This window comes from Microcaecilia unicolor, chromosome 11 (genome assembly GCF_901765095.1).
Source record: "Microcaecilia unicolor chromosome 11, aMicUni1.1, whole genome shotgun sequence".
In the NCBI taxonomy this organism is placed as follows: domain Eukaryota; kingdom Metazoa; phylum Chordata; class Amphibia; order Gymnophiona; family Siphonopidae; genus Microcaecilia; species Microcaecilia unicolor.
The window spans coordinates 81,281,332-81,308,896 of record NC_044041.1 but is presented as its reverse complement, the minus strand read 5'-3'; the positions used below and the strand labels follow the sequence as shown (position 1 = coordinate 81,308,896).

Sequence of the window (27,565 nt, the reverse complement as noted above, 5' to 3'; positions counted from 1 at the left end):
CCTCAGAGCCCCTGTCACCCTCTTAGAAATCTGAAGCTAGCATGGAAAATATTTTCTGTAGTGGTGTGGAAATGTAGGATTTTGGCTTAGACGATGGGCTGTGATTCTGTGAATGAACCCATTCTTATTTTAACTGTGACCTCCCGACCCCATGGTTCTTTGACGAAGTAGCCCTGAAGTCCTCAGGCGAATGCCAGCCAGAAACTGTCAGAGCAAACTCTACATGAGAACACGCTGCAGTCCTCCACGTTTTGTTTCTTGCCACCTGAGTGTTCTGTGCCTTTAAGGAGATGATGCGGTTTTCAGACTCTTACAGTGGGAGGTAAATCGAATTATGCCAGAAGAGCCAATGAAATCTGTGAACTGGGCGCCTGGGCGGTACCTACAGGAGAGGATGGGGCGGTGCTGCCAGGTGTCAGATAAAGCCGGAGCCGGGTAAGAAGGAGGTTAGAGCCGGACCTTAGAAGGAAAGACAGTGATAGGCAGAGGTGCTGGGCAACCAAGAAGAAGAAGGAAAAAGAAGATGAGATAGCACAGGGAGCTCGTGTGTTTTAAAGCTCAGAATATTCAAGGAACATTTCAAAAAGGAGAGAAAGCTTCTTCCTTCTCTAACGTGTCCAAAGCAGAGAACCCAGAATGAAACTGTTTGGTATGTCCGGACGGGAAGCTTTGACTTTTCCAGTGATCAGGTATGGCACTGTGACTGGCACTCTCTTCGTTGGGCATCTGTGCCCTAGGGTGGGCTGTCCTATCTGTATGAGCTGGTATGGTTGGAAGGTGAAAGACGTGACACTGAGCACCAGTGCATGCTTTAGAGTTTAGACCTTTAGAATTTCGTTCTTTGTAGTACAGAGTTTAATGAAGGGATCTGTTTTGTTAGTTTTACTAAAATTGGCCTTTCCGGTGTGGCACAGACTGCGATGGGTTAGGTCAGATCCTGACTTGTACATCTTGGTAGTTCTAAATCATTTTCCTGTTGCCCAGGTTTTAGATTTGGGGGGGAAGCACTTTGACCTCTCCAGCCTTGCAGTCACTTCAGAGCTGAGTCGGAGGTGGTCGCCCGGAGCCCCAGCAGGTAGAGGGTTCAATTTATTTGTATTTGTATTTATATTTATTATTTTTTCAAAATTTAAATACAAGATTACTCTTGATCTAGCAACACAGATAACAATATTATTATAGGCATAATTTACAAAATTCAAGAAGCCAAATAATCTTCCTGAAGCCACATTTAGTAGAAAGAAAAGAGGAAAGAAATAAAGGGAGATCAAGAGGTTTCAAATTAGCTTTTTGTCATTAAGACAGGAGACTGGAACTTCATGTCCTGGGGTGTCTGAGAGTGAATTTAGTATAGTGTGAATCTGTGCGCACACATGTAGACTAATGCAGGCCATTCTTTCTTACTGTATTCTCATTACCAATGCCCTTAACAAGGTTATATAAATGAGACTGTTCTGGGATACAAGTAGTACAAGTATGCAGAACAGCTACAGATGAGTAACACTGACTCAGTCTCTCTCTTACCAGTATCCTGGTAGAAGGCATATTTTAAAAAATAAAAAAACTCAGTCTTAGAGACAAGAAAAAGTACCTGTCAGAAAAAGCAACTGATCTGACAGGGAGTCTGAGAGGGGAGAGTTACTGTAGTTGTTATTAAGAGAGGTGCAATGGAATGTCAGGGTCCTGGTCTGGCAGGGGCAGTGCCAAGGCAAAAGTGCCCTGCTTGCAAGGGAAGTATGGTAGTATGGGCATGAACCTTTCTCCCCACAACTTGGGTTTTCTCCTGGCCCCTAGTGAGACCGACTACAGGGTGAAAGACCCCAAATCACTTAAAATCCAGCTGGTGCTGGACAGAGGTAAAAGGGGACGGCAGCTTAATTTTTACAGTTTTTTCAGTACATAATGGCTATAATAGATATGACATATATATTATAACCAATAGGTAATTAGTGGTGTTGTGTCCTTTTGTGTGTCTGACTTGCAGTGAGCATGCCACAAGAGTTGTCCCTGGACATGAGATGAGAGCTGCTTTTCAGCTAGGGTCATGTGTCTCATTAAATTCCTGCCTCCATTGCGTTTCACATAAACACCTTCTGTCTCCAAAAAGCCATACATTCACATCAATTATGAGCATAGAAATCAGCTCTGTGGGGTCAATGGGTGCTGAGCAACCCCCATAGTGTGTAAATTCCTTCATTGTGTCCAAGGAAAGGTAATTTGTTTTGTGTTTGCCATCTCTGTTCTTGAAATGTTGGCAGCTATGGCTATGACTCCTCTGTGCAATATTTCAGTACATATAGATCTGTGCATATTCATTTGTATATAGGGACACAGAGTGCATGCCTATATAATACTCGTGTTCACGTAGCATAGTTGCAGAAGCAAAATTTTAGTATATGTAGGTATTGGGTACCAACATGAAGAGGGATTCTCCAGCTGTATTTAGAACATTTTATAATATGTCAGAAAAAAAATTATTTCAATGGTGCAGTCTGAGGTAGACTCTGTATTTTCTGAGATAGTGTATGTATCTCATCCCCTATATATACAGATAGCATGTGTGTAAACGTTGATGTCATACAGTGTGTGCGTATAATACAATTTTATTGTATATGCACTAAGATGGTATGTGCTCATGCTTCTGGGCCACCTTTCAATTAGGAGTATGGGCTCAGCAGTCAGATTTGGGAAATATTACTGGCATGACAATTTGTACATGGGTTACCAAAATAACATATCTAGTAGAGGACAATCAAAACTGAATCAGCAGCCAAAATTTGCCATTCGGTTTCAGCCAAAATCAAAAACAGTGCCCCCTCCCGGCAGAGAACGGGTCTTAACCCCCCCCCCCCCCCCAGAAGGAAGTGGGTCTCCCTGGGCTGGCCACCTGTCATCCCCCCCCCCCACATCCCCACGACCACAATCCCTCCACCCTCCACCACCTGAAGGCCCTCTCCAGGCCTAGCTTTAAATGCCCTGGTGGTCTTGTGGCCTCTTCTGGCATCAGCAATCCTCAGTCACTCTTGCCCCTACCAGTTCCTCTATCAGAATGGATGCCAAGACTTCCCACGGCAGCCTCGCAAGACTGCTGCGGGAGGTCCCGGCAGCCATTTTGCAATTGGAACTAGCCCAGGAGGACTCACTCTGGTTGCAGCAGTGGTGGGGCTGGGGACAGGCAGAGAGTGGTCATGGGGGGGCAGGGGGAGTTTCAGCTGAAAATGCACTGGCACTTTTGACTGAAACCGAAGTGTAACCAAACCTAGATTTCGGGCTGATTTTGGTGCCAATATCAAAACTGGAATTCAGTCAGCCGCTAATATATAGAATGCAATTTCATATCAGGCTGCTAGGAAAATGTCTATTCCTCTTCTCCTGCATATTCATAGTGGATTTAGGACTGTTTCAGCCTGCCAAGTTGATACAGAACCTATTGGTGAGCTCCCCAGCATGGACAATGCTGTTTTTGTTGGGAACTTCTTCATTTGTTTTAGAGATTTTTTTTCTAACCAAAACCATAAGAAATGATAGCAATAAGATGTGGGGGGTTGGGAAGAAGCGGTTCTATTGCCGTTGTCAGGGTGATGCCGCAGCAAAGAAACATACTGTGTTTGTCCCAAACTAAATTTATCCATCTGCTGCTTTTTTTTCTTGTTTTGTATGGTAACTGGTTCTGAGAACATTATATCATCAATAATTAGTTCTTGCTGTTCCTTGGATTGCACTACTCAATGCCTGTGTGTTGGGGGGGGGGGGGGGAGGGGAGGGATGTTTGACTGTATGGGTTACAAACATAAGAACATAAGAATAGCCATACTGGGTCAGACTGATGGCCCAACTAGCCCAGTATCCTGCTTCCAATAGTGGCCAATCTAGTTCACAAGTCCCTGGCAGGATCCCAAATCATAGCAAAATTCAATGCTACTAACCCCAGGGATAAGTAGTGGCTTTCCCCGTATCGACCTTTTAATAGCAGATTATGAACTTTTCTTCCAAAAACTTGTCCAAAACCTTTTTAAAATTCAGATACGCTAACTGCTTTTACCACATCCTCTGGCAATGAATTCCAGGGCTTAACTATTCATTTACGGAAAAAAAAATATTTTCTCCTATTGATTTTAGATTTTAAAATAGGGTTGCATGTTAATCATGATTAATGCATTATTTATTAGTCACAATTAAAAAAAATTAATCATGGCTAATAAAATTAATCAGCCCCCACCCTGCACTTCCCTCCCTTACCGGCTCTCCCCATACCTTCCAAGTTGCTTAGGAGGGCCGGCTTTAGGAGCAGGCAAGCAGGGCGCCTGCCCTGGGCCCTCATTGCACAGAGGGCCCCCGTGATTGCCTCAAACTGAAGGAGGCATAGCCTGCAGGTAGGCTTTGGTGTCCCCTCCTCTGTTTCTGTCCTGGACCCCTGTTTGTCTAACACTGGCCCTGAGAGCAGTGGCAACACAGCCATGTCTATATGCTGCCTGCTCCAGAGGTTCCCTCTGACCCATCCTGCCCCTGGGGAAACAGGAAATTGTATCAGAGGGGAGCAGAATGGGTAAGAGGGAGCCTCCGGAGCAGGCAGCGTATAGACATTGCTGTGCTGCCGCTGCTGTCTAAGCAACTTGGAAGGTACAGGGAGAAGGGGAAGAGAGGGAACGATATTGAACCCAGAGTGGGCAAAGGAGCAGAGAGAGAGAAAGAGCGATGTTTGGACCCAGGGGTCAGGGGGATAGAGAGGGAGAGATGTTGGACCCGGAGGGAGGGAGCAGAGGGAAGAAGGGAGAGATGGACAAAGGATAGAAATAAGATGCTGGCAGTCCTTTTTTAATCTCACGATTAATCACGATTAAAAAAATTTAAGCAACCTGCAGCCCTATTTAAAAAGTATTACCATGTAACTCCATGGGGTGGCCCCTAGTCTTTGTGCTTTTTGAAAGAGTAAACAATTGATTTACGTTAACCCGTTCTACTCCACTCAGGATTTTATATCCCCTCAGCCATCTCTTCTCCAAACCATGGGACTTCCATCCTTTCAACCCAAGCTTTGAGACATAGGACTTGGATGTATGCTTCCTTAAGTTTATACATGTTATTGTGTATTTGTCTTTGTGGTTTCAGCTCTGTGTGTACATCTGAAGTGGAGTATCCATATGTAACATAGCAACAAAGTAAATGTCGGCAGATAACCCACACGGTCCATCCAGTCTGCCCACCAAGGTGTCCAGAGTTATATCTGGCACTCTGTGCAGGTTCCACTTTTTCATGATTAAACAGGGCACTCGGCAACTGGCCTTGCCAACCTCATATGTGCAGTTATGTGATGCAATCTTGTAACGTAATATCATGATACCATTGCTTTCAACCCTAAGAATGTTTTCCCCTCTCCCACCGCTAACGTGTCATTTATTCACTAATATCAACTTTATGATTCTGCCCCTCCCCCCATAGAGATACGCAGCATCTATAATCATAGCCCAGTGGCATCGCGAGGGCAGCTGACACCCGAGCCGGTTCGCCGATGCGCACCCCCCCTCCCCCAGGTGCAGCGCGGCGCACCCTCCCCCCTCCGGAGCACAAACCCCCCCCCTCCCCGAGAACATACCTGGAAGGCGGTGAGGGGCGGGCAGGAGAGCCAATCCGCCGAGTGCACGCCGCTGGGGGGTGTAGGCGCCTCGCTGGTTCCCTGCTCTCTCTGCCCCGGAACAGGAAGTAACCTGTTCCGGGGCAGAGAGAGCAAGGAACCAGCGAGGCACCGACACCCCCCAGCGACGTGCACCCGGGGCAGACTGCCCCACCGGGGCCCCCCCTTCCTACTCCACTGTCATAGCCTATGCTTTGAATGTGCCAATTTTGGGGCACAGACCATAGAAGTCTGCCTGGCATCAGTTCAATTTCCTAGCTACTGGAGTTGCTATCGAAGTGCACTCTAGCCTTGAACTTTACATTACATTATATTACAATAAACTTCTCTACCGCTGATACCTTCAGGTTCTTAGCGGTTTACAATAATTAAAAAACTAAGACAGTCTCTTGGGAAGCAAAAAACAGAGAATCTTATTCAAGAACTAATTTTAACAAACTTCTTAAAAAGATAGGTTTTTACATTTTTCTTGAATAAGAAAAAAGATAAGTGTGCAGAAAAACAAATATTAAAATCACTCCAGGACCTCGATGCCTTGAACTGGAAGAAGTCTATCAAACATTTTAAATCTCTTTACTCCCTTAATAGATGGAAGGACGAAAGTAAATTGTGAAATGATCTTATATCCATATTATTGGAAATAAATTACATACAGTCCATTATATAGATTGAGTATTCACCATATAGGATCTTATATAGAAAGCAAAAGAATTTGAACATAATCCTTGCCTCTATAGGCAACCAATGTAATTCAACAAAATATGAAGAAATTTTATCCTGCTTCTGTAGTGAAAAAATGAATTGGATTGCAGTGTTCTAGATTGTTTGCACTTGCCGGATAACTCGTCACCTAAATAGATAAGATTACAATAAAAGCAACGCCTGTACCAATTATCTGAGCTCAAATTCAAAAATACTTCCTTATGCGTCTTTGCCACTCACAGGACCGTAGAATTCTGCCTGGCATTGGTCCCACTTGCCAACCTCTGGAGCTGCTGTCAAAGCTCACTCCAGCTATGAGGTCATTTAAGTTTTGTATTAATTGAATTCCATCCAGTTATGTGCCTTGTAGATCTGTGTGCCTTATCCTGCAGGGTGCCTTTGCAGACTAACAGTCTGGAGATTCTGAGGTGTGTGTGCATGATGGGACTCACACACAGTGCATTTTTTCTAGCTACCCTTTGGGCTGGGGTGATCACTGAGGAACCCACCCCACAATAGCCAGGACCCCTGCAACCAGTCACAGAATCTATGACAAGGCAGAATTGGTGTGTAGAGCCTGAGCTCTTTCATTAAAACTTGGGGACCATGGGTCAATTTTAACAGACAATGGAAAAGGTGCCGGTACTCAGTACCCCTAAAGTACCCCCTCAAAAAAAAAGCCGTGCTCACACAGAAGCAGTTGCTACCATCTTTAAATTCTCCTACTGGTTTGAGAAAGGGCAGGGCTTTTTTTTTTTGAGAGGGTACTTGGGGGTACTGAGTACTGGCACCTTTTCCATTGTCTGCTAAAATTGACCCATGGTCCCCAAGATTTAATGAAAGAGCTCAGGCTCTGCACACCAATTCTGCCTTGTCATAGATTCTGTGACTGGTTGCAGGGAGCCTGGCTATTGTGGGGTGGGTCTCTCAGTGATCACCTCACCCCTGAAGTGTGGCCAGGCATTTGAGTACCTGCACCTTTTTTGCTAGAAAACAAGCACTGAGAAACATAGGAGCCGACTCTGTGGGTGCTGTGGGTGCTTGAGCACCCCCAGTATTGAGAAACTTCCTTGTATGGGTCCAGGGAAGGGTTATTTCCATTGGGCTTAGCACCCCCAATAATTTTGAAAAGTTGGCTCCTATGCTGAGAAAGGGTGTCGTGTCAGGGTCTTCAAAGAAAAGAGTGTATACCCAGCGTGTCTGTGCACTGGTGTGTGACCTGCCTGTGAATCTCCATGCCACACCTAGGTTTGTTTTTTTTTAATGTGTCTTTGTGTATCTTCTGGATCTGGGTACATCTGTATATACAGAATTTGTAAAAGCAGCACATTATATATTCTTTTTTAATATAAATTTATAGTCCTATGTATAGCTAAAAACGATCTATGAACTGACCGACTTCCGCAAGCTACTGAAGACCCATCTCTTTGACAGGACATACCACAAAGATCAACACATGTGAACTCTCCCACATGTAACCAAAACTGTTTTATTATGTTCTCTTGCTATATTACTATTAAGTTTATAATGTTTTCTTGTTATATTACTTTCTTGTTTTTCATTATCATGTAACCCAAAATCCTTCTGTAATACTAAATGTCTACTTCGCGGACTGGGCCTCGATCAGAAGGACTCGGGCCCCCGAGTGGCGCTGGGGAGGCGGTCTTCCGAATGCCACATTTCCCGCGCCCGCTGCACGGGCGGGGATTCGGCGCTGGGCTCTTCCCTCTTCACTCGCTGTTACTGAGGGAATCCTGGTTAGTTTCTTTTCCTCCGCTTAGTAATATGCTTAAATTCAGCGGGTCGCCACGTCCGATCTGAGGTATGAAGAGAGACTTGCTGACCTGAACATGTATACTCTGGAGGAAAGGAGGAACAGGGGTGATATGATACAGACGTTCAAATATTTGAAAGGTATTAATCCGCAAACGAATCTTTTCCGGAGATGGGAAGGCGGTAGAACGAGAGGACATGAAATGAGATTGAAGGGGGGCAGACTCAGGAAAGATGTCAGGAAGTATTTCTTCACGGAGAGGGTGGTGAACGCTTGGAATGCCCTCCCGCAGGAGGTGGTGGACATGAAAACGGTAACGGAATTCAAACATGCGTGGGATAGGCATAAAGGAATCCTGTGCAGAAGGAATGGATCCACAGAAGCTTAGCTGAAATTGGGTGGCGGGGGGAAGAGGGGTTGGTGGTTGAGAGGCTAGGATAGGGGAGGGCAGACTTATACGGGGTCTGTGCCAGAGCCGGTGATGGGAGGCGGGACTGGTGGTTGGAAGGCGGGAAATACTGCTGGGCAGACTTATACGGTCTGTGCCCTGAAAAAGACAGGTACAAATCAAGGTAAGGTATACACATATGAGTTTATCGTGGGCAGACTAGATGGACCGTGCAGGTCTTTTTCTGCCGTCATCTACTATGTTACTACATGTCTACTTCCTCTTATTTCCACTATTCAAGATGTATTGTAAGCCACATTGAGCCTGCAAAGAGGTGGGAAAATGTGGGATACAAATGCAACAAATAAAATAAAAATAAAATATCAGGAGTGGTTACACTTACATACTCTACGGCATGTGCTGGAGGGAAGAGGCTGGGATACCTGTGTGTATGATGTGGTATGTGCTGCTTGAGTGTACACTGTAGTGCATGGTGTAACAAGGAGGTTGAGATTTATGGGTATATTTGTGTTCCGAATGATGAGTCTTGCTCTCACATTGTTCTTGCTGTTCTTTTCAGCTTCTCAACTGATACGTCCCCACCACTGGCTTCTGCGAAAGTCAAAAAGAACAAGAAGAAAATGACAGAGCAAAAGAAATCACGGAGCTTGGAAGAAACCGGTTCTGAAGCTTTAAAGCCTCCCAAACTCTCTGCTATGAGCAGGTAAGAGCACGCACACATCTTTTAAGCATTTTTTAAAATTCCTCATTTCTGCCTGTTCGTGGTGCTTTGATTTATAGAGATTACTTAATTTGGAAGCTAAGGGGCCCTTTTACAAAGCGGCAGTAAGCCCAACGCAGGCTTACTGCTCACTAAAAGGGAAGTAGCGCTGGGCTACCGCAGCAGCCCAGTGGTAGTTCCCTCCCCAGCGCATGACATTTCCAGCGCTGCCAAACTATTTCAATTTTTGTAGCACCGGCATGTACCCGGCGGTAATCTGGCAGTGCCATGCGCTGCCTGGTTGCCACCAGGTTAGCATGGGAGTCCTCACCGCCACCTCAATGAGTGGTGGTTAGTGCTTCCCCCCACCCCCCAAAATGGCCATGCTGCAAGTGGTTCACTTGCTGCACGGCCATTTCTTTAAGAAAAGAGAAACCTGCCTTTTACCCGCTGCGGTAACAGGGGACCTCGGTGCAGGTCAAAAACACGCACTGATGCCAGCATAGGTACACTTTTGCCGAAGCTTCATAAAAGGACCCCTAACAGCCTTATTTTCAAAAGTGATGGGTGCCCATATTTCGACCCAAATCGGGAGCCCATCTCGCAAAGGCGCCCAAATTGGTATGATCGAAAGCCGATTTTGGGAGTCTTCAACTGCATTCCGTCGCGGGAACGAACAAAGTTGACGGGGGCATGGTGAAGGCGGGACTGGGGCGTGTTTATTGGCCGAGGAGAGATGGGTGCCTTCGGCTGATAATCAAAAACAAATGGGCGGCGGAAGCGAGAATTTGGGTTGCTTTTGCTGGACCCTTTTTTTTCATGTCCCAAGTCCAAAAAAAGTGCCCCAACTGGCCAGATGACCACCGGAGGGAATCGGGGATGACCTCCCCTGACTCCCCCAGTGGTCACTAACCCCCTCCCACCACAAAAAATGAACTTTAAAAGCTTTTATGTTTCAACGTTTTTATTGAAGACACAACAGAAACTTTTTTACAATCATTGAAACCACTTTTGACAAATAAAGTTTTTACAACAACTTGTGGCTATTGTCTCCAAAGATTTTCTTTTCCTCCCCCTCCCACCTCCCACCTCCCTCAACCCCCCCTCCCCGCCCCCCATTTGAAAATGATACATATGTGTTATTAACATCTTAGTGTGTTGAGGACCAAACTTCTTCCCTTATGAGACAGAGAGTCTATATAAGCACCCCAAATTTTCATAAATGTGTTCTTTCTTTTCAATGAACGGTTGGCTTCTTTTGCTTCCCACATCATTAACTGGTGGGTGAGGTTCCGCCAGTGCCAATAATCTGGTCCTATGTCATTCGTCCAGTTTTGCAAGATACATTTCTTTGCCAACAGTGTTGTTTTACGTAAAAATATATTATGTTCCGGTATTTGACCTCTAAATGATCCCGGTAAATTTAACAGCATCTGCACTGATGTGCCTGCCAGCTTGTGGCCTAAAAGTTGTGATATGTAATGAGTTATTTTTCCCCAAAATCTTCTAACCTTCCAGCAGCTCCAAAAACTATGGTAGTATGTGTTATCTGTTCTCCCACATCTCACACACAAGGGCGTCTGCAATCCCCCGAATTTTGCTAGTTGTGCAGGTGTCATATATGCTCGGTGTATAAAACGGAATGCACATTCCCTATACTGGGCTCCACTGACCAATTTCGGTATCCCCTTCAGTTGCCTTTCTACATCCCATCCCACTAGTGTAACTCCTAAGTCTTTCTCCCAGCGCTCTCTTAACTTTTGAAAGTTTTTGGGTTTCTCATGTGTCCACAGTGCCTTATGTATCCCTGAAATTGATGGTGCTTCTTCAGAAATCTCTAGGAAAAAATTTTTTAGCTTCAATCCCTGTTTCTGTTCCAATCGGCCTTGATCTAGTGACTGAATAAAATGCTTCAGTTGGCAGTGCGCAAATGTGTCACCCCATTGAATTGTATCTGCACCCAACAGTTGATCTAAAGATTTAATTTTCCCACTTTCATCTAGTACGTCTTCCAGACATTCCAAACCTCTCTCTGCCCATCGCTGAAAAACTGGGTTTTCTATACCTGCTGTAAAGGTTGGGTTTCCTCTAATTGTTAATAATTCTGTTACTCCTCTCCCCATCTTCAATCTGTTCCCCAAGAATTGCCACGCTCTCCTAAGCGATTTTAGTAGTAAGTTATTCCTGTGTATCTCCGGGATCTGCGGCGTTTCTAATTGTATCAGGGATTCCAATCGCCACGGACCAAAGTATTCCTGTTCTAACGCTAATGGTGTATACCATGTCGTTCCAAATATCCAGTCCCTCACATGTCGCATTAAACAAGCCATATTGTATAACTTCAAGTCTGGTAATCCCAGCCCTCCCTGTTGCCAGTTACCCATCATGAACTGTTGTTTCATCTTAGCTTTCTTATTGGCCCAGCAAAATTGCATTACCATCTTAGTGAATGTTTTCAGATCTTTACCCATTATACATATTGGTATGGTCTGCATAACATACAACCATCTAGGTAGGATCACCATACGAATTAGGCATATTCTACCCATCAGCGACAACTGCAACTGACTCCAACTTGCGAGTTGGTGTCTAGTCTGAGTCAACAGCATCTTAATGTTAAGTGAGTATAATTCTACCACATCTGGCGTCAGCTGTATACCCAAGTATCGAAACGATTTAGTTGCTCTTCTCAATGGAAACGTTCCCTGCCAAGTCGCTGTATTCTGTATATTACTAACCAATGCTTCTGATTTCTCCAGATTTAGTTTGAACCCAGAATAGGTTCCAAATTCTTTAAACACTTCCAGTAATGCTTGTAAGGACTCTTCTGGGTTTGTAAGTATAACTAATAAATCATCTGCAAAGGCAGCCAATTTGAATTCCTGTTTCCCCAACACCACTCCTCTTATGGCCGGCATATCCACAATATCTCTAATCAGGGGGTCTAAGTATAATGCAAAAAGAAGTGGCGATAGGGGACACCCTTGCCTAGTTCCTCTTTGTATTTCAAAAGCCTCCGAGCAATTATCATTGACCGTTATTCTAGCTTGCGGGGATGTGTATAGTGTTCTAATTGCTGTGACAAACCACCCTGCAAAGCCATAGGCATTTAGCGTGTCGAACATATAGTTCCAGTCAACTCGATCAAATGCCTTCTCGGCATCAAAACTGATCATCAAGGTTGGTTGTAACTCCCTCTTTACATGTTCCAGCGCTGTGATAATTCTCCTCAAATTTTTAGCAACTGATCTTCCTTTGACAAATCCCACTTGTCCCTCTTGCACTAAATTTGGTAATACGCGGCTCATGCGTACTTTAAAAGCTTTTTTTTGACAGCCTGTATGCGAGCCTCAAATGTCATACCCAGCTCCCTGACAGCAGTATGCAGGTCCCTTGGAGCAGTTGTTAGTGGGTGCAGTGGACATCAGGCAGGTAGACCCAGGCTCATCCCCCCCCCTACCTGTTCCACTTGTGCTGGTTAATGTTGAGCCCTCCAAAACCCACTGTACCCACATGTAGGTGCACCCCTTAGGGCTATGGTAATGGTGTAGACTTGTGGGCAGTGGGTTTTGGGGGTGGGATTTAGGGGGCTCAGCACACAAGGGAAGGGTGCTATGCACCTGGGAACTATTTTAATTTTTTTTTTTAATTTGTAAAAGTGCCCCCTAGGGCATGTGGTGTCCTGGCATGTGAGGGGGACCAGTGCACTATGAATCCTGGCCCCTCCCACGACCCAGTGCCTTGGATTTGTTCGTTTTTGAGCTGGGCACCTTCGGTTTCCATTATCGCTGAAAACCGATAGCGCCCAGCTGAAAAACACCCAAATCCTAGGCATTCGCCCCGCACAACCCGTATTATCGAAAAAAAGATGGGCGCCCATCTTTTTTCGTAAATACAGTTTGTCCCTCCCCTTCGCATGGCCGGCCACGGAGATGGGCGCCCATGGAGATGGGCACCTACTTTCGATTATGCCCCTCTATGTGTCTTTTTTTTTTTTTTTTACAATATTTTTGGAGTTATACGATTTTGAGCACTAATCCCTAGATTCTGTATAAATTGCCCAAATGTGGGCTCGGATCCCAGACCCACGCGTAAACTAAATAGTTTAAGTGCTAACAGTCAATTATTGGAGTTAATCAACACTTAATTGGCAGTGATTAGGAGTTTACACACGGATTTGCCCTATGCCCTATGCTATAACATGTGTGCCTTTCATAGTGCACAACTCCAGAGGGGGTGTGGCCGTAGGAGGGGTGTGGGTGGGTCATGGGCATTCCTAGAATTTAGGCACGATGTTACAGAATACCTGCATTTGCATACCTAACTGCCATCAGTTGGACGCCAGCATTTGCACCAGCCTTTGGCATGTGTCAATGCTCGCACCCATAGTTAGGCGTGAAATGCATTCTAAGCTAGTATTCTGTTCTACGAAGGACACTCTGCTCAGAATGCCATTTATAGAATGCTAGCTTAGCGCGGATCATCCCGGTACCTGACATTGGGTGCCATTTATTGAATCTACAGGCACAGAGCAGACACAAAATCCAGGAGAATCTTTGTCCCAAAACGATCTTTATTTAACGAGACCTGACGTGACCACATTTTGCCAAAATAGGTTGTATCAGGGGTATAACAGAGTACCAACAAAACAAAATATTTAAAAACATTTTTTTGAATAAAAGCTAAAAACAAGCATATAAAATACCTTCAAAATAAAACAATAAAGTATACATAGAGCTAAAACAAAAGCTCTCAAAGCATAATACATGTATGGTGACAATTAAAATTCAAAATCATAACAATAAAATACAGATTCTGCATAAAATGTAAACATGTACATGACTAAAATCAAAATACAAACTATAAAGAAAAACACGGCTGCCAGTACAGGTGGTAATAACAATCACTTCATAAAACAGCACAAATCAAAATATGGAAAGAAACAGATCTCCTTTCTGTTTTTTCTTCAAATAAACAGTGCATGTTCAACAGTGTGAAAACACATACTTGCCAGGGACACAGAACTTGTTTCCCCTGATTGCAAAGCATCCAAAATTGTTTGAAACAAGAATAGCAGCAAAATTAGAAGGAACAAAAATGATATATAGTCTCAATAGAGGGGAGCAGTTCTCCTGCCATAAAGATACTCACTGTTAGTAGACACAATCAGCAGTATAACAGCCATCTTACATGATGGCTGCTCTAATTTGGGAGAAGCTGCTATTACACTGTTACACTGCTGATTGTATCTACTAATAGTGAGTATCTTTATGGCAGGAGAACTGCTCCCCTCCCTTGAGACTGTATCATTTTTGTTCCTTCTAATTTTGTTGCTATTCTTGTTTCAGACAATTTTGAATGCTTTGCAACCAGGGGAAACAAGTTCTGTGTACCTGGCTAGGTATAAGTACATAAGTAATGCCACACTGGGAAAAGAACAAGGGTCCATCGAGCCCAGCATCCTGTCCACGACAGCGGCCAATCCAGGCCAAGGGCACCTGGCAAGCTTCCCAAATGCACAAACATTCTATACATGTTATTCCTGGAATTGTGGATTTTTCCCAAGTCCATTTAGTAGTGGTTTATGGACTTGTCCTTTAGGAAACTGTCTAACCCCTTTTTAAACTCTGCCATGCTAACCGCCTTCACTACATTCTCCGGCAACGAATTCCAGATTTTAATTATGCGTTGGGTGAAGAAAAATTTTCTCCGATTTGTTTTAAATTTACTACAGTGTAGTTTCATCGTGTGCCCCCTAGTCCTAGTATTTTTGGAAAGCGTGAACAGACGCTTCACATCCACCTGTTCCACTCCACTCATTATTTTATATACCTCTATCATGTCTCCCCTCAGCCGTCTCTTCTCCAAGCTGAAAAGCCCTAGCCTCTTTAGTCTTTCTTCATGTGTTTTCACATTGTTGAACATGCACTGTTTATTTGAAAAAAAGAGATCAGTTTTTTCCATTTTTTGATTTATAAAGTGATTGTTATTACCACTTGAACTGGTAGCTGTGTTCTTCTTTATAATTTGTATTTTGATTTTAGTCATGTACATGTTTACATTTTATATAGAATCTGTATTTTATTGTTATGATTTTGAATTTTAATTGTCACCATACATGTATTATGCTTTGTATGCTTTTGATTTTGATTTAGAGCTATGTATAGTTTATTGTTTTATTTTAGAGGTATTTTATGTGCTTGTTTTTTTTAGCTTTTATTCAAAAGCATTTTTTAATGTTTTGTTTTGTTAGTTCTCTGTTATACTCCTGATGCAGCCTATTTTCACGAAACATGGCCACGCCAGGTCTTGTTGAATAAAGATTGTTTTGGGACAAAGATTCTCCTAGACTTTATGTCTGCTCTGTGCCTGTACATTCTGTCTGCTGCAGACCATACTCCTCTTTGTCGTGTTTGCTGATTTATCGAATCTAGCCCTAAATATTTGCATACACAATAACAGATGGGGAAAATTATATATTTGTTAAAGTTTTCAGGTGGACTGATGATTACAACTTAGTCTATATTTGAAGGACTGAAGTGTTTAATCTCCAAAAAAATTGACCACCTAAAACTATAAAGTTTAACCTTTCGTTTGAGTGAGATATTTGTTTGAAGACTGCCGAACATACATATTCATCTCTTTGGGACGTTTTGTTATTATCCTGGTGTCTTTTTTTAATAGGCATCAAATAGACTTTCTTGGAACTATAATGTAAGCACCCAGTTAAAAAAACTTACCCCTGTCGTGTGGAGGTTGGTTAGAAGTTGTACACACACAATTGGCTCTGAGGCCCCAATGCACAAAAGCTTACTGTGCTCAAAATGTATGATTTTGACTTGTTCAATCCAGTTTAGCTTGCACACTATTCAGCAAGTGTTTTTTACTGTTCGTAGTAGCAGCCAATGAGAATTGTATGCAAATGTACTACAACGAGCTGATTAGTATTAAAATGTGCATTCCGAGCGATGTACAGAAAGGTGCGCCTAACTTTAATGAGGAAATTTTTACGGGAGGTCAGGAGCTTTCGTAGCATAACGGTGGCTTCTTGGCCGAGCAGTCTGCTATTATATTTACATAGTATTTTTATGTGTGTATGTCCCTCACGTAACAACACTATGAAGAAATTGTCTTTTGGAACAAAAAAGCACATTGTGGAGGCACGCACATAATTTTGAGAAAAAGCTTCACACAGCTTTCATACACACACATATAAACAATAAATCTCCTGGGGCGTGAAAGTTGGCGTGGAACCCCACAAAAAGAATCTTTCATGACCTGGGTGTATGAAAGTCGTGTGTAGCAGTGAAACGCTATGGAGGTGCGTCCATAGCACATGCTGCTCTGGGCATGCGCATAGCATTGACGCTTAGTGAGGAACTGTCGTACATATGCATTGCTTAGCGGGTGGCTGTTCTACGCATTCGCTGGCTTTTTCCCTACTGAGCTGCTTGCTGTAATTACAAGCAGCTCATTTTCATGAGATATCCCTTGAGCATCGCTCGCTGCTATTTCAAACTCATTGACTTTTACTGGGGATCTAAAAGTAATGTTTTGTTTTTTTTTACGGGGAGATTCATACATTGGCACCTGAGTTGCATTCCAGCTGGCATTAAAGTAAATATTTAGGAACCCCCCCCCCCCTTTGAAAAAATGTTCCTGAAAGGCATATGGGCTTTACACTGGGAGTTCAGGTGACTAACATAGCAGGGCTCAAAAGAGGGTGATGGAGTTCCTGGAAGAAAAGTCCATAAAAATTATTAGCCAGGAAGACTTGGAAAAGCCTTAGTTCATCCACGAAAATTAACTATTAGAAAAATCAACTTTTTAGAATTGGCTGGGCACTTGTGATCTGGACTGGCCACTATCAGCAAATTAGAACAGTAGACTGAGAACCACGGAAGCCCAGCTCAAATCCTAATGCAGCTCTTTGTGACCTTGGGCAAGTCACTTTAACCCTCCATTGCCTCAGGTGCAAGCTTAGATTGTAAGGTCTCTGGGGACAAAAAATGACCTACTGTACTTTGTCTTGAGCTACAACTGAAAATCCAAAATCCGTTCAGTAGACCATGGTCTGACTCAATACGGGTTTGCTCATGGTCCTAGACATTCTACACTGTTTCATACTGGTTTTGGTATCTTCTATCCCCACTCATCTTCCCTGCTGTTCCTCCTTCCCTCTTTGCTCTCCCCCCCCCCCCCGCCCCACCTTGACTCTGTTTCCAGTCTCCTTTCCCCTACTCTTTTCCTGAACATCACTTCCTCTGCTATACCTCCCCCTCCCCTACTATCCCCTACATGCTTCCTGCTTCTCCTCTCCTTCCTCTGATGCTCTTCCCTACTTCCGTTTCCTTCTCATTCCCCTCTCTTGGCTATACTCCCTGTTTTTCCTTGCTCTTCCCTTTCTTCCCCCATATCCCTGTTCCCCTGTGTGTTCACCCTTTCTGCTCCAAGGAATATATGTGGAATGTGGCTGATTTGCTTTAGTGATGAAATCACACATGGTATTGTGTGGATCCTACAGGCTTACAGGAAGCTCAGAAGTAGAGAATGACTCCGGGACGGGGACCTACAGTAACCGTGGGGACAGAGCCCGTAGGGACGGGACAGGGATAGGTCACACGGGGACAGGGACAAACTTTGTCCTTGTGTCATTTTCTACTTTGAATCCTGTTAATGAACTGGACTGTTATGTTTGAGTGATACAGACGATGATATTTTGATTTTTTTTTCTTTTGAAAAACAAGCAAAGATGCTGGCCACAACTAGCAAAATTTGCATGGGGCATCCTGTGCATTCCTGCTACAAGCACGTCTTCAAAGATTTCTCCCTTGCTAGGGTATACAGAATGGGTTGTATTTTGTACTCCTGGACATTTTAATAGGGTGGATTAGGGTTCCATGGGGTAGTAGAAGTCGGCTATTCTTGGGAATGGAACATTAGAGGGTGGTGGTGGTGGTGGTTGTCATTGTTTTCTGTTTGTGACTTATAAACAACAGTTGTACAGCATATTGTTCCTTTTTATACTTTAATAAAAAGATTTAAATATAAAATCATATGTGTTTGAGGCTTTTGCAGGTGGACGGAGCCTGTGGGGACGGGATGGGGATGGGGACAGAACCTGCTGGGATGGGGCGGGGACGGAGACAGAACCCACAGGGATGGGGCGGGGGATGGGGACAAACTTTGTCCCTGTGTCATTCTCTACTCAGAAGCTTTACTACTTTGCTGCAATTATATCACAAGCATGTTCCTGTTTGTTTCTATTTTTACAGGTCGAAAACCTACGACTCTTCTGTCTCCAAAGGGCCCGATAATGAATCTGCCTCTGAACAAAAGCGGTCCTTTTCTATGAATGTGAGTTATGCATTTATGTCTCAACCCCACCCAGTTTTCCCATCCATTTCCTCTCTCAAAAAACTTGGCCATTTTGCTTAATGAAAGATCTCATTGTCCCTTTCATTCTTGAAACAGGAACTGTATAGGTGGCCAAACCTGGGGATTAAAGTCTGACCAGTGAGCTAAACCCAGGGATCACAGACAATTTGGCAACCTAGACTGAAATCTTGGATGGTAGAAGTTAGGTCACCTAACCACTAGGGCTCCTTGTATAGCTTTGGCCCAGCCTGATTAATAGGCACAGCGCTGACCCAGAGCCAAAATCACAAGCTGCAGCCAGTTTCAAGGCACCATCTGTTAGTGCTTTGGTTGCCTCAGACTGCACTTCCGGCACATTACTTAACTCCAGCTTTTCCTACTTTGTTCTCCAGCCTGCTGAACACATTTCCATTGTGTACATTTAAAAAAAACAACCCAGTTTCCTCTGCATAGTCTTTAAAGAGTGTCTATTTGAGACGTTCCTCTTGCCACTCCCCCTTCATCCTGGTGATTCTTGGACAGGGAGGGGAAGTGCTAATTTCTTGGGAAGCCATTTGTGAGGCAGCAGGAAAGTTTGTGTACTTAACCCCTGCTGCTGCAGACATAGGCTCCCCAAAGCCTGATGTGCTTAAAACTCAGCCAGGCTTCCATTCTCTTGTCATCCCGTTAAAAACCAAAAGAAGACAGGAACTAGAATACATTGGGATGGGAGTGAGCTTCAGGACCGCTGGCAGTGTATAAACTAATAATAATCACTAATAATTTTGAGGTCCATATTCAGCTGGCAGGGATAGTACCCCTGGATATTCAAAAGTAGGCCATGTTCGAGCACTGGCATTGAATATTGGGTAATGCATTGCCAGATAACACTGTCGCCTGCCTTTGCTGGCGGGGGACCCCCAACCCCCGCCAGCCGAGGTCCTCTTCTTCTGTAGGACGTCAGAAACAGAAGGAAGCCTTTTGCGAGAAGAAGAGGACCTCGGCTGGCAGGGTTGGGGTCCCCCACGAGCAAAGTTAGGCGAAGGTGGGTTGGCTGCGGGGGGGGGGGGGGTCGAGAGGGTCAGCGGCAGGGGGGGGAAAGTTGGTGATGGCGGCGGTGGGGTCGGCAATGGAGGGGGGGGGGGTCGGCGGTGCCGGGGGGGCTAAAATGTGACCTCTCACCTCGGGCTCTGGACCCCCTCCCGCCGAAGTCTGGCTATGCCCCTGACGACTAGGCGGAAATATTTTTGACGCTGGTTTTTCTGCCACCATATATAGAATCTAGTCCTAACTGGGTATTTTCAATGGCACTGTCTGGTTAATTGTCACTGAATATACCCGGTGAATATACTTGGATGGACAAGCGATTTTAAATGGCAAGTAGCCTCTCCTGACCAATTAAATCAGTTTGAATAATGACCCTTTTGGAATTACATAGTTCCTGTCCTCAAAACAGAACCCCAAAAGACTTTAGCACTACGAAAAGTAAGTGCAGCCACTTTTGGAGTGGGTAACTGTGACAGCTTTCAGAGTGCAAGAAGCAGAAAATAACACTTTAGGGTAGGCCAGATTAGGGGCAGGGTTTCCAGAGATTGTTCCCTGGAACTCGAAGGCTTCCTGAAGGAAAAGGCCATAGAATGTTATTAAATGGACGTAGGGAAAAATCCACTATTCCTGGGACAAACAGTACAAAATGCTTTGCTCCGTGGATCTTGTCGGGTGATTGTGACCTATGGACGACTGTCAGAGACAGGGTGCTGGGCTAGATGGACCTTTGGTCTGTCCCAGTGTGGCGATGCTTATGTCTTATGAATACTCCTGGATTGCCTGAAAACCAGAGCTGGTGAAAGTCGTGAGGACTGGAGTTTGTGAGGTCCTGTACTAGATCAGCAGGCGATAAAATGACTGGTCCAGGCTTGCAGAGACCTGGCAACTGCAGAAACTGGGAACTCTGAAGCTTGTTGTCCAGACTGTGGATTGTGGCCACCAGGGCCGTAGCCACGGGTGGGCCTGGGTGGGCCTAGGCCCACCCAGTTTGGGTTCAGGCCCACCCAGCAGAGCACCTTCATTGGAACAGCAGCAGAGGGAGCAGGCTGAGCTCCCCCGATCCTGCATCTCCCTCCCTCTGTCCCACTACAGCACTTCTCAGACACTACCTACCTACCACTGCCACGATCCTCCCGTTTCAGCAGCAGTGCAGACCAGCGGTAGCGATTCATGCTGCTGCTGCTTCGTTCTAACCCGGAAGCGTCTCCTCTGCAGCGTCCCGCCCCCATTATTACAACTTCCTGTTTCTGCTGGGGCAGGACGCGGGCGCTCGGCAGAGGAGACGCTTCCGGGTTAGCACGAAGCAGCAGCAGCATGAATCGCTACCTGAATCGCTACCGCTGCTGCTGAAACGGGAGGTACATGCAGGATCGTGGTGGTGGTAGGTAGGCAGCGTCTGGGAAGCGCTGCAGTGGGACAGAGGGAGGCAGATGCAGGATCAGAGCTCAGCCTTTTAAGGGTGGTGCCCCATTGAAGAGAGGGAGAGATGGGGGGAGGTCTCCTTAAGATAGATGCTGCATGGGGGGGGGGCATGAGGTGGAGAGGGGCAAGAGAGAGAGAATTGTGGGATATAGGGTACAGAGGGGTAAGAAAGTTAAAAATCTTGCATGGGGAGGGGAGAAGGACAAGAGAAGGAGAAATGTTGGACATAGGGGGTAGTGGGGAGGGAGAGATGGTAAATGTTGGACAGGGGGTGGTGAGGAGGAGAAGATAGATGGTGAAAAATTGGACATGATGGTGGAGGGCAGGAAGAGATTTGTAGGGGGAAGCGAGAGATGTTGGATGGGGCACAAGGGAGGGGGAGAGGCAGAAATGTTGAACATGGCACAACAGTGGAAGGGAGGAAGAGAGAAAATGCTGCATGGGGGGAGGGGGAATAGAAGTGTTGGACCCATGGCACAAGAGAGGGAGAAATGGTAGAACATGGGAGAGAGGGAGATATATTGGACCTGGGGTGAATGAGAGGGAGAGAAAAACACAGGAGGTGGAGAGGGAAGAAAGGAGGAGATGTTGGATTCAGGAGCAGAAGGGTGATGGAGAGATGCAGGACAGTGGGAGTGAGGGAAGAGAAAGGGAGAAATGTTGGAACATGGGGGAGAGGGCAGGAGGGAAGAGAGATGTAAGGCTACAAGAGTGGGGTGAGGAGAAAGGGAGCAGATGCTGGGCTACAAGGGTGGAGGGAAGGAAGATGGTGGAACCATGTGGGAGAGGCCAGGAAGGAGAGGAAGAGGGTGGCAAGGAAATAAATAAAAAGATAGTGATTACAGAGGATAGAAATATGGTAATGAAAGGGAATGGAGGGCTGAGGAAGGAGTGAGATGGGGAAATGGAAAAGCTAGTAGGTGAGAGAAAAAGATGAAAAATCTGATAGGTAGCTGTTAACTAAAAAGGAGGAGAACAGTGAGAGGGTGAAATTTGAGTTGACAGCAAGGCAGAAAGAAGAAAAAAGAGAGGAAAGAGCTAAAAATAAGAAGTCAATATGTCAGAAGCATGTGTAGTGAAGGTAAAAGAAGACAAATGGACAGCAGCCGCTTGAAAGAGAATTAGAAGACGACAGACAGGAAAGCAGAAAAGAAGCTGCAACCAACATGATGGAAAAATACAATGTCCAGACCACAAAGGTAGAAAACAATGTATTTTGAATGTTTTAAATGGAATATGTTGGCTTTGGGAAATCTACATAGCAAATGTGTTTGTATCGTGTTCAGGAGAAAGGAAATGCATTTCTGTTTTTATTTCTGCAGTGTTGAAGTACATGCTAAGTTTAACTTTTTGGGGGTTCTGAGTTCAATTTTTGTCTAAATATTTTTATTTCTAATACGCGATCCCATGTTCTGTATTTGGTGAGGGTCTGTTGGTGTGACAGTAATGGCAGGTTGGGAAATTGGATGGAAGGCAGGGAGGAGAGGGGATCAGGGAGGGGGCCCTAGCACGTCTAACACCAGTTCTGACCCTTGCTGGTAGGGATCCCAAGCCTCCCCAGCTGAGGACTTCCTCCAAAGACGGCCATAACTTCCTTCTACCAAGCTCTGCAGTCAGTGACAGCATGCTTGAGTCACCGACAGCTAAGCACGCATAGGGTGCTGGCATCAGTGGCTTACGGATGTTGCTACTGCCTGTCAAGTTTGGTAAAAGGGAGTTCTGGCCACCTTCAGAGAAAGTCTTCAGCTGACAGAGTTTGAGGATCCTTATTAGCTAATGTATTTATATTTTGCGGTAGGGCAGGGCAGAGAAAATATTGTGCCCACCCACTTTGGGCTCAGGCCCATCCAAAATTGGCTGTCTGGCTACGCCATTGGTGGCTACTGGACCTAATCTTGTCCCTAGAAGTGCAGATTAGGCCGGGAATGGCACCATCTCTGGCACATGCTTTGGGCAGTGTCACTGTTCCCAAAACTCCTCTTTATCTGACCATAAAAGCAGCACCATGCTCATCAGTCCCCTTTCCATGTTTATGATATGTGCTCCCTAGTTCCTGCCACTCAGGGGCCGTGAAATGGCTGCATGGTTTGGTTTTTGGAAATGGCCTGAGGGTATTTTTAGCTGGTAACACTGTCTGCAACCTATAGAGCTGGCAGATAGGCATCTGGACTAGGCTGTCATCTTGACTAAAGTTCATTTCCTGCTCATGACTCAGTGTTTCTAAGGCCCTGAGGGCACACATTGGGAGCCATTGCTGGGTGGCTTTTCATTATCCTTCTGTCAGCTTTTTAAGAAAACTGGCATGACCTGCCTCCTCCTTTATGAAAATTATCTATTTTGTAGGCTGAGCTTGTTCGCATTTCCTGTTCTTCTCTCTTTTGGCACACATAGTAATTTGCTCTCTGTTCAACTGAAACCACTGCCCTATCTTAAAGGAAAAGAGTGAATGCAGGCATTTGGAGGAAAGGAGACAGGCATCACATTTTTACATAAACACACAGTTTTGGGGAAAAAAGCAACACCGTATCTGGTACAACACATATCAGGCCATCCCATGGTCCTTTGCCGTCCCTGAGCCTATTAGAAGATCATACTTTTGCCTGATGTTTCTTATCACTGCCTTAACATTCTTAATTAAATCAAATCATGATCTATTTCTCATCTTTAGTCCACAATATGGAGGCAATGCCAACTATACATCAGGAATATTATATTAAAGCTAGTAAAAAAAGGCCCGGTTCTGGAGCCAATGAAACGGGCGCTAGCAAGGCTTTCCTCTGGCCCCCCCTCCACCCAACGCACCTTCGTCGTCAGTGACGCCATTGCACCGCCCTGGCCGCCGTCGATGTGAGTGAATTGTTCCACCCTCAACGTCATAACGTTTGACGCGAGGGCGGGGCCCCAAGACTGTGTTTTTCGTGGCTTCAGAGCTTCGAACTTACGAACCTTGGCTTCAGAGACGTCAGACAATAGAACATTGAGGGTGAGTTTTATATATATAGATTAACTAAGAAAAAGGTGGCAGAGCAGAGGAACAAAGTGTTTTAATTTTACGGCGTACAAGTTATTACAGGTCCTGGTAGCGAAACGAGTGAGCTAGCTAGCTTAGATTCCAGGAAAGAATTCAGTTGTTTAGAGTCATAGAATATATATTTAACAGAATTTAATTTTATAACACATTTACATGGGAAATTTAACCAAAACAGCGCGCCCAATTGCAGAGCTTTTGGGCGAAGTTTGAGAAATTCTTGTCTTTTCTTCTGTGTAACCTTTGAGACATTCGGGTACATTCTTATTTTATAACCTAGGAAATTCTGTTCTCTATGAAGAAAATATTGCTTTAGTATCCAGTCTCTGTCAGGTTGTAGAATGAATATAACTTTGAGGGTTGCTGATGTAAGACCCACCATGTCATCTTCTATCATTTGTGTCAAGTTTATATCCCCAGAGTCTGTTGGGGGCATTACTCTTTCTGCTTGCTCAGAATCTCTCTTCAGGAAAGGTGTTATATAGAATATCGTAGATATAGGAGGATATGACTGTTCGGGTACTTTCAATACTTCTGTAAGATATTTTTTAAAGGTAATAAGAGGTGATATTGACAGCTGCTTTGGAAAATTTAACAGTCTAACCAGCTTATAATCGAAAGAGAAAAACGCCTATATTGCGAACCAAATCGGGAGATGGGCGTCTTTCTCCCTTGGGCGCCCAAATCGGTATAATCGAAAGCCAATTTTGGGCGTTTCCAACTGCAATCCGTCGCGGAAACGGGTAAAGTTGATGGGGGCGTGTTGGAGGCGTGGTGAAGGCAGAACTGGGGCGTGGTTATCGGCCGAGGAGAGATGGGCATCTTTAGCTGATAATCGAAAAAAAAAGGTGTTTTTACAGCAATTTTGGGTCACTTTTTTTGGACCCTTTTTTTTCACGAACAGGTCCCAAAAAAGTGCCCCAACTGACCAGATGACCACTGGAGGGAATCGGGGATGACCTCCCCGGATTCCCTCAGTGGTCACTAACCCCCTCCCACCAAAAAAACCCCACTTTACAAACTTTTTTTCCAGCCTCTATGCCAGCCTCAAATGCCGTACCCACCTCCATGACAGCAGAATGTGTTCTATCCTGTGACAGCCTTTCCCTGGTTCTGATGTGGCTCTCGGGTGAGTGTGACACCTTTTCTGTTAAGGGCACTGCAGAGTCACATCAGCAATGCATTGTGGTGGGTGTAGGGTATTGGGCTCCGTGATTCCACTAGCTTGTGGCAAATGCTCACGATGTTGGTAGTTGGTAGGCTCTACTCCCATGGTGCTTTTCCCCCTGCTTACTGGGTCAGAGTGTGCCCTGTTTTGTTTCCGGTAGTCCATGAGGTAGTGGCCATTTTTGTAAGCCAGTTTTAGATCCCTTTCACATGTTAGCCACGTTACAGATCTTAGTTCTTCCCTTGAATGTGACTGAAAGAGGGCATTGTACACCATTCTGCCAGCTCTGACCTACTGCTCATCTCAGTACCAGGGAGACTCGTTGCCAGTGGGGCACAACCTCTGATCTGCAGTTAACTGTGAGTAAGTGTGCTTATTCCAATAAAGGACGTTTTTGGAGAAATTAGTCTTCAGGTGTCAACTGGTGTGCCATTGTTATATAGCAGCAACCAGTCCTAGAGACCTGCGTGTATGCAGGTCCCTGGAGCACTTTTAGTGGGTACCGCAGTGCACTTCAGCCAGGCGGACCCAGGCCCATCCCCCCCCACTTGTAACACTTGTGCTGGTAAATGGGAGGCCTGCAAAACCCACTGTACCCACATGTAGGTGCCCCCTTCACCCCTAAGAGCTATGGTAGTGTTGTACATTTGTGGGAAGTGGGTTTTGGGGGAGGGGGGTTGGGGGCTCAGCACCCGTGGTAAGGGAGCTATGCATGTGGGAGCGTTGTCTGAAGTCCACCGCACTGACCTCTAGGGTGCCCAGTTGGTGTCCTGGCATGTCAAGGGGGCGAGTGTACTACGAATCGTGGCCCCTCCCATGACCAAATGGCTTGGATTAGGACGTTTTTGAGCTGGGCGTTTTTAGTTTCCATTATCGCTAAAAAAAACAAACACCCAGCTGAAAAACATCCATTTTTTCGAAAATACGGTCTGTCCCGCCTCTTCACGTACCCGTTTTCGGACATAGACGCCCATGGAGATAGGCGTTCGCGTTCGATTATGCTCCTCCACGTGTATTTGAACGTTGATAACTTTCAAGCATTTCAACCTTGTTTTGTAAGTAAAGATTTTCCTTAATCAAGTTGATTTGCAGCTGTTGGCAGCCTTGTATAGCCTTAGAGTTATTTTCTGTATCTTTGCTCAAAGTTTCCATCCTTTGATCTAAAGCAGGTAATGTTTCAGACAAGGACTCTATCTGTTGATTGACAAATGTGAGTTTCAAACCAAAAGAAGCTTCTAGACAAACTAGAGCTTCCCAGATTGATTCTAAAGTTATCTCCTTTGGTTTCTGAGGTAATAGGGACTTACTTGGTAAGTCTAATTGACTTGGATTCTTCAGTAGCCGGCTCTCTTCTAGCGCCAGATATTCTCCAGGAACACTCTCCCCTTGTTCACCCGCTGATACCAACGCGGGGATAGTCGGCGTCTGTAGTCCCGTAGCAGCGCCCATGCCAGGAGACCCCGTCGACGTTCGCGCGTCCTGAGTCTCTTGAGTTGCTCCCGGGGTTTCCGCCGGCACCAGGGGAGGATTACGCTCTTTGGGACTCCATGATGTTTCAACTTCAAGCCGCAAAGATGAGAGACCTCTCTCCATACTAGGCGGCAACGAGGGAGAAGATCCTGAAATAACACTCGGTACCATGAAACGATCCAGAGTTCCAAAAGAGGGCATAGGCAGCACTGCAGGGCTGGTGCGCTGCCTGCCTCTTCTTTTGGGCATCAGGAAATCAGTTTTTCAAGGTAAATAGAAGGTGGAACTGGAGCTGCTTCACTTGCGACTTACTCGGCCGCCATCTTGCCTCGGCAACACTGCCTTAACTTAAAAAAATAAGCAAACTGTACAACTGTGAGCCTACTAATAAGTGGGAAAAGGTGGGATACAAATGTAACAAATAAACTTCTGTACGAGAGACCAATGTATTGACTATCACTATGCCCTTCTTTCCAGTACCAGCTGACGTAGACCAGGTTTTACCCCTTTGGTTCTAGGTCAGTTCCCACTTGGGATAATTCCCACTGGACAGTTTCCATCCACCAGTTGCCCTCTGGACAATTGCCACTTAGGTCAATTTCCCCCTAACCATTTCCCACCTCTCCAGCCAGGACAATTCCCACCTCCCTATCGTTTATAATGCCAAATATACTTTTAAACAGTGTAAAACCACAAAAAAGGTGACCTATTTAACTATCCAAATCCTTTATTAAACAAATAAAACAGTAATCAAGCAACACAAATATAAATACATAATAACCCTCTCTCCACTGTACCCCCAGGACCATCACTCTCTCAGATAAGTAGGCAAAAGACAAAAAAGCCAGCAGTAGCA

At 45.1% G+C, this 27,565-nt stretch overlaps 1 protein-coding gene across 2 annotated transcripts in view; it reads left to right on the top strand.

The window, feature by feature from the left end:
- Positions 1-446: 446 nt before the first annotated feature.
- LOC115480436 (GRAM domain-containing protein 2B-like) overlaps positions 447-27,565 on the top strand; it is a 53,633-nt gene continuing 26,514 nt past the window's right edge. For both annotated transcript variants that reach the window (XM_030219107.1, XM_030219106.1), the window contains exons 1-3: positions 447-689; positions 9,077-9,220; positions 18,493-18,574. In XM_030219107.1, coding sequence (XP_030074967.1) covers positions 637-689; positions 9,077-9,220; positions 18,493-18,574 — 279 coding nt within the window. In that variant the 5' untranslated portion in view covers positions 447-636. The remainder of the gene's footprint in view (positions 690-9,076; positions 9,221-18,492; positions 18,575-27,565) is intronic.